The sequence below is a fragment of the Cyclopterus lumpus genome, chromosome 1 (genome assembly GCF_009769545.1).
Source record: "Cyclopterus lumpus isolate fCycLum1 chromosome 1, fCycLum1.pri, whole genome shotgun sequence".
NCBI lineage: Eukaryota > Metazoa > Chordata > Actinopteri > Perciformes > Cyclopteridae > Cyclopterus > Cyclopterus lumpus.
In genome coordinates this window covers 26,743,837-26,751,364 of record NC_046966.1, presented here as the reverse complement: position 1 = coordinate 26,751,364, position 7,528 = coordinate 26,743,837, and the positions used below count along the sequence as shown (strand labels likewise).

The following is a 7,528-nucleotide window of genomic DNA, read 5'->3' as shown; positions in this document are numbered from 1 at the left end:
TGACCTGGCCTCATCCTTGCTAGTTACAGGATCCTCAGCTTCAGGAGATGATGGTGGTGAGGCCGAAGAGACCTTGTCTGGGAGAGGGGATGAGCCTCGTAATGTGGCCAGTGAAAGCCTTGACACTGAAAGTGGCGGAGAACCTCCTGTGACTGCGAGAGATGGACCCTTGACTGATGCGGTACCTGTGGATTCGGAGAGGAGAACCATTGAATGGATTACTCAGTTGTCTGTGCCAAGTCTGGCCGAGGCGGGCACTGCTGACATGACGAGTGTTACTTCTGACCTCCAGAACACCGCTGTCTCACTTGAGGACCACACAAACGATCAGTCTGTGACTTGTGATTCTTGCCCTTTGACTGCTGCGGATGTCTCAACAGATGTGAGACAGTCAGATTTTGCGCTTGACACCATGACACAGACGGATAACACATCTGACACGTTGCATACTGTGGTTCGGGTTTCACCCACACACTGTGGTCGTTTTAATGCACAGGCCAGGTCAAGGTTTGGTCGCTTAATCAATCCTGTGAACAGGCTCATACAGACCATGTCCAGGCAGGATGTTGTCCAGGAGTAGCTCAATGTTGAGGCTGTTTGCAACTCCATGTTCCAGATTTGTACTTTTTAAAACCATAAGTCGGTAGTTATGTCTTTACGAGTCTGGAAAGTGTTGTATTAGTATGATGTCCCACTGTTCTGTTTTTCTTGTGTCATCAGCCTGTGCTGCACTGCACTTTGTGTTTGGGTCTTGTGGGGTGTACAAGGCACCCTGTTGCCAGTTGATGGGTTGAGAGGCTAGCGCTGCTCTCGTACCACTTCATCCTTATGGGATACATTTTATGTTGGTTTTCTTGAAGTTGGCCCTTTGTAAGTTGTCAAATTGTAATGTTTTCTTTGGCGTGCACTTTGTAGTTAGTGCTCATGTTTGATAAAATTCAGTGGGGGTGAATGTAACGGAGTTAGAAATACACTCTGTTATTTCTTATTTTTAATATATTATATCTTATTTTTGTTTATTATTCAACGATCCTGTTGAAGTGTGTTTGTGTGAATTTTATTTTGAAGAGTTAAATCTGTTTCCTGTGGAAATTGCGTTTCACCTCTTCTTTGCCTCCTAGGCTTCCGTAGTCCCGTCTTTCCTTCACAAAAGTTCTAATACTATTCGTGGAAGCTGATGTGCAGCAAGACAGACCAGAAGGCAATGTGTGTGTTTTTATTGTCTTCTGCAGAAATAAATACTGGAAAGATCAACTTCTGAGTCGACTTCTTCCATGCCCTGTTCACGTCTGTTACACTAACTGTTCTCTGGTTATTGTTTATTAACAGCTGCTGTGTTCTAACTGTTCTCTGGTTATTGTTTATTAACAGCTGTTGTGTTCTAACTGTTCTCTGGTTATTGTTTGTTGACAGCTGTTGTGTTCTAACTGTTCTCTTGTTATTGTTTATTAACAGCTGTTGTGTTCTAACTGTTCTCTGGTTATTGTTTATTAACAGCTGTTGTGTTCTAACTGTTCTCTGGTTATTGTTTATTGACAGCTGTTGTGTTCTAACTGTTCTCTGGTTATTGTTTGTTGACAGCTGTTGTGTTCTAACTGTTCTCTTGTTATTGTTTATTAACAGCTGTTGTGTTCTAACTGTTCTCTGGTTATTGTTTATTAACAGCTGTTGTGTTCTAACTGTTCTCTGGTTATTGTTTGTTGACAGCTGTTGTGTTCTAACTGTTCTCTGGTTATTGTTTGTTGACAGCTGTTGTGTTCTAACTGTTCTCTGGTTATTGTTTGTTGACAGCTGCTGTGTTCTAACTGTTCTCTGGTTATTGTTTATTAACAGCTGTTGTGTTCTAACTGTTCTCTGGTTATTGTTTGTTGACAGCTGCTGTGTTCTAACTGTTCTCTGGTTATTGTTTGTTGACAGCTGTTGTGTTCTAACTGTTCTCTGGTTATTGTTTGTTGACAGCTGTTGTGTTCTAACTGTTCTCTGGTTATTGTTTGTTGACAGCTGCTGTGTTCTAACTGTTCTCTGGTTATTGTTTGTTAACAGCTGTTGTGTTCTAACTGTTCTCTGGTTATTGTTTGTTGACAGCTGCTGTGTTCTAACTGTTCTCTGGTTATTGTTTGTTGACAGCTGCTGTGTTCTAACTGTTCTCTGGTTATTGTTTGTTGACAGCTGTTGTGTTCTAACTGTTCTCTGGTTATTGTTTGTTGACAGCTGTTGTGTTCTAACTGTTCTCTGGTTATTGTTTGTTGACAGCTGTTGTGTTCTAACTGTTCTCTGGTTATTGTTTGTTAACAGCTGTTGTGTTCTAACTGTTCTCTGGTTATTGTTTATTAACAGCTGCTGTGTTCTAACTGTTCTCTGGTTATTGTTTGTTGACAGAGTTCCAGTTTTGAGTTGTTTACCTGTTTGTCATTAGTGGACAACATTGCAGTAAAGTAGTCCCTCCCGGACTAGCTGCCAGCCCAACCACGCAGGTATTCCTCCGCTCCCAGTCCTCCACGTGCAGAGCCCCGCAGATGGAGTGTCGGGACGCCGCCGTGTCCTCCCTGAGCTGGGCTCTGATCGTCGGCGGCGCCGCCTACATGCTGCACCAGAGCCGGAGCCACACGCAGTACGGCCGCTACCTGCCGGAGAAGGGCTGCTGCTGTCCGGCCCGACTGGGCTGGTTCTTGCAGGAGGTCCCAGCTTTCCTGCTGCCGCTGCTCCTGCTGCTCACCGGGGAGCCGGAGAAGACCGGAGACCGCACCGGGAGGACGCTGCTGCTCTGCACCTTCATGCTGCACTACTTCCACAGGTTAACTTCGGACCCTTTGTGGGTTAATATCCTGCTGCTGTAATGTGTGTGTCGCATGTTAACTGCGTTGTATCCTGTTGGCTGTCAACGCATCAGATTATATGAGATCATCATTGTTTCAGCTTTTTAAAGAAGTAGGAGGAACTCTTCATCATTCAGTTGATCATAAACATTCATCATCACATAAAGGAACTCTTCATCATTCAGTTTATCATAAACATTCATCATCACATAAAGGAACTCTTCATCATTCAGTTGATCATAAACATTCATCATCACATAAAGGAACTCTTCATCATCCAGTTTATCATAAACATTCATCATCATCACATAAAGGAACTCTTCATCATCCAGTTTATCATAAACATTCATCATCACATAAAGGAACTCTTCATCATTCAGTTTATCATAAACATTCATCATCATCACATAAAGGAACTCTTCATCATTCAGTTTATCATAAACATTCATCATCATCACATAAAGGAACTCTTCATCATTCAGTTTATCATAAACATTCATCATCATCACATAAAGGAACTCTTCATCATTCAGTTTATCATAAACATCATCGTTGGGTCTCTGCAGGTCTCTGCAGGCCTCTGCAGGCCTCTGCAGGTCTCTGCAGGTCTCTGCAGGTCTCTGCAGGTCTCTGCAGGTCTCTATTGACCTGTTGATTTTATTCATGTATTGATGAATGTGAGGAAACTGTCTTTTTTCATGACAGGAAACGAGTAATGGAAGGTGTTTTATTTTGAAAGTGGTGTCCACAGGTCACACGTTGAGGAAAAGAACCGCAAGAAGTTAAAAAGTTGTGAAAACTAAAGTCTGAGTGTTCTGCAGGAGCTTCATCTACGCCTTCCTGACCCGAGGACGCCCCGTCCCGCTGCCCATTGTGCTCGCTGCCGCCATCTTCTGCTCGCTCAACGGCTTCCTGCAGGGACATCACCTGCTGCACTGCGCCCACTTCGAACACACCTGGCTGAGGGACGCTCGCCTGGCTGCAGGTTGGCTACGCTGCACCCATGAGCCTCATTAGTGTGGCGCCAGATCCAGGCCAATAGTTTTGGTCTTAAACAAAATTCAACAATGTTTAAAAATAAAAATATGTGTATGAAAAGTGTTTTGGGGCCGTGGTGTCGACTGAGAGGGGCGTGGTGACGACTGAGAGGGGCGTGGTGTCAACTGAGAGGAGCGTGGTGACGACTGAGAGGGGCGTGGTGACGACTGAGAGGGGCGTGGTGTCAACTGAGAGGAGCGTGGTGTCGACTGAGAGGGGCGTGGTGACGACTGAGAGGGGCGTGGTGTCAACTGAGAGGAGCGTGGTGACGACTGAGAGGGGCGTGGTGACGACTGAGAGGGGCGTGGTGACGACTGAGAGGAGCGTGGTGACGACTGAGAGGGGCGTGGTGACGACTGAGAGGGGCGTGGTGACGACTGAGAGGAGCGTGGTGACGACTGAGAGGGGCGTGGTGACGACTGAGAGGGGCGTGGTGACGACTGAGAGGCGCGTGGTGTCGACTGAGAGGGGCGTGGTGACGACTGAGAGGGGCGTGGTGACGACTGAGAGGAGCGTGGTGACGACTGAGAGGGGCGTGGTGTCAACTGAGAGGAGCGTGGTGACGACTGAGAGGGGCGTGGTGTCAACTGAGAGGGGCGTGGTGTCAACTGAGAGGAGCGTGGTGACGACTGAGAGGGGCGTGGTGTCAACTGAGAGGAGCGTGGTGACGACTGAGAGGGGCGTGGTGTCAACTGAGAGGAGCGTGGTGACGACTGAGAGGGGCGTGGTGTCAACTGAGAGGGGCGTGGTGTCAACTGAGAGGGGCGTGGTGACGACTGAGAGGGGCGTGGTGTCGACTGAGAGGAGCGTGGTGACGACTGAGAGGGGCGTGGTATCAACTGAGAGGGGCGTGGTGTCAACTGAGAGGGGCGTGGTGTCAACTGAGAGGGGCGTGGTGACGACTGAGAGGGGCGTGGTGTCGACTGAGAGGAGCGTGGTGACGACTGAGAGGGGCGTGGTGTCAACTGAGAGGGGCGTGGTGTCAACTGAGAGGAGCGTGGTGACGACTGAGAGGGGGCGTGGTGACGACTGAGAGGGGCGTGGTGACGACTGAGAGGGGCGTGGTGTCGACTGAGAGGAGCGTGGTGACGACTGAGAGGGGCGTGGTGTCGACTGAGAGGGGCGTGGTGACGACTGAGAGGGGCGTGGTGACGACTGAGAGGGGCGTGGTGACGACTGAGAGGGGCGTGGTGTCAACTGAGAGGGGCGTGGTGTCAACTGAGAGGAGCGTGGTGACGACTGAGAGGAGCGTGGTGACGACTGAGAGGGGCGTGGTGTCAACTGAGAGGGGCGTGGTGTCAACTGAGAGGGGCGTGGTGACGACTGAGAGGGGCGTGGTGTCAACTGAGAGGAGCGTGGTGACGACTGAGAGGGGCGTGGTGTCAACTGAGAGGAGCGTGGTGACGACTGAGAGGGGCGTGGTGTCGACTGAGAGGAGCGTGGTGACGACTGAGAGGGGCGTGGTGACGACTGAGAGGGGCGTGGTGTCAACTGAGAGGAGCGTGGTGACGACTGAGAGGGGCGTGGTGACGACTGAGAGGGGCGTGGTGACGACTGAGAGGGGCGTGGTGTCGACTGAGAGGGGCGTGGTGTCGACTGAGAGGGGCGTGGTGACGACTGAGAGGAGCGTGGTGACGACTGAGAGGGGCGTGGTGTCGACTGAGAGGGGCGTGGTGACGACTGAGAGGGGCGTGGTGTCAACTGAGAGGGGCGTGGTGACGACTGAGAGGGGCGTGGTGTCAACTGAGGGGGGCGTGGTGACGACTGAGAGGGGCGTGGTGACGACTGAGAGGGGCGTGGTATCAACTGAGGGGGGCGTGGTGACGACTGAGAGGGGCGTGGTATCAACTGAGGGGGGCGTGGTGACGACTGAGAGGGGCGTGGTATCAACTGAGGGGGGCGTGGTGACGACTGAGAGGGGCGTGGTATCAACTGAGGGGGGCTCAGGAACTGCCTCAACTACGTTGCCTTCAGGAAGCGTAGTTACCGCAAGAATTATGACAATGTGAACACATTCTATACACCAGGACTGTCAGTAAACAAACATCTAATTGTTGTTTTATTGGTTTGAACCTTTGACCTTTTTACCCCTCTAGATCTTTAGAGATGAGAATTGTTTGAACCGGAATGATGGTGATGATGATGATGATGATGATGATGGTGATGATGATGATGATGGTGATGATGATGGTGGTGATGATGATGATGATGATGATGGTGATGATGGACCAATTTTATTTACCTTATATATGCTTCCTTTGGGCAAGATTATCAGGAAACACTCCATAAACTTTCATTGCTATGCAGACGATACTCAATTATATCTATGGATCAAACCAGAGGAGACCAACCAGCTCGCTAAAATTCAAGAATGTCTTAAAGACATAAAAACATGGATGACCTGCAACTTCCTGATGTTAAACTCAGACAAAACTGAAGTTATTTTACTGGGCCCTGAACACCTCAGAGATCAATTATCTGGTGATGTGGTTTCTGTAGATGGCATTGCCCTGGCATCCAACACCACTGTAAAGAATCTCTAGTTATCTTTGACCCAGACTTGTCCTTTAACTCCACGTTAAGCAAATCTCAAGGACTACATTTTTTCATCTACGTAACATTTCAAAAATCAGGCAAATCTTGTCTCAAAAAGATGCAGAAAAGCTGGTTCACGCGTTTGTTACTTCCAGACTAGATTACTGCAACTCCTTATTATCAGGCTGCTCTAATAAGTCTCTTAAGTCCCTCCAGTTGATCCAGAATGCTGCAGCTCGTGTACTCACAAAAACTAAGAAAAGAGATCACATGACTCCTGTATTAGCTGCTCTCCACTGGCTCCCTGTAAAATCAAGAATCACATTTAAAATTCTTCTCCTGACCTACAAAGCCTTGATTGGTGATGCACCATCATATCTTAAGGAGCTTGTAGTACCATATTGCCCCACTAGAGAGCTGCTCACTAAATGCGGGGCTACTTGTGGTTCCTAGAGTCCTAAAAAGTAGGATGGGAGCCAGAGCCTTCAGTTATCAAGCTCCTCTTTTATGGAACCAGCTTCCACTTTCAGTCCTGGAGGCAGACACAGTCACCTCATTCAAGAATAGACTTAAGACTTTCCTCTTTAATAGTGCTTATAGTTAGGGCTGAATCAGGTTTGTCCTGGTCCAGCCCCTTGATATGCTGCTATAGGCTTATAGGCTGCTGGGGGATGTTTTAGGATACACTGAGCACCTATCTCATCTTCTCTCTCTCCTTATGGATGAATTTACATCTCTCCATTGCACCTTATTAACTCTGCTTCCTCCCCGGAGTCGTTGTGACTTCACGTCTCAGAGGGTCCATTGGACCTGGAGGTGTCTGATGCTGGTGAGCCGGCCTCCCATTGGCCCTGCTGATGCCCCGCCCCCCCTCCTCTCTACCTCCTTCTGTTTCATGGATTGGAGTTCCATTCATACATTGTCATATTCATGTAATGTGTTTATGTAACTCTGTAACTCTGTTCATCTGGTCACATGACATCTATTCATCTGTCCATACGGGGAGAGGGATCCTCCTCTGTTGCTCTCCTGAAGGTTTCTTCACTTTTTTCCCTGTCAAAGGTTATTTTTGGGGAGTTTTTCCTGATCCGATGTGAGGTCAAAGGTCAGGGATGTCGTATGTGTACAGATTGTAAAGC

General features: G+C 48.4%; 1 protein-coding gene across 2 annotated transcripts in view; it reads left to right on the top strand.

Moving 5' to 3' along the window:
• Positions 1–1,158: 1,158 nt before the first annotated feature.
• Positions 1,159–7,528, top strand: part of LOC117735667 (3-oxo-5-alpha-steroid 4-dehydrogenase 2-like) — a 14,008-nt gene continuing 7,638 nt past the window's right edge. For both annotated transcript variants that reach the window (XM_034540476.1, XM_034540467.1), the window contains exons 1-3: positions 1,159–1,206; positions 2,380–2,794; positions 3,638–3,801. In XM_034540476.1, the coding sequence (XP_034396367.1) occupies positions 2,517–2,794; positions 3,638–3,801 (442 nt within the window). In that variant the 5' untranslated portion in view covers positions 1,159–1,206; positions 2,380–2,516. The remainder of the gene's footprint in view (positions 1,207–2,379; positions 2,795–3,637; positions 3,802–7,528) is intronic.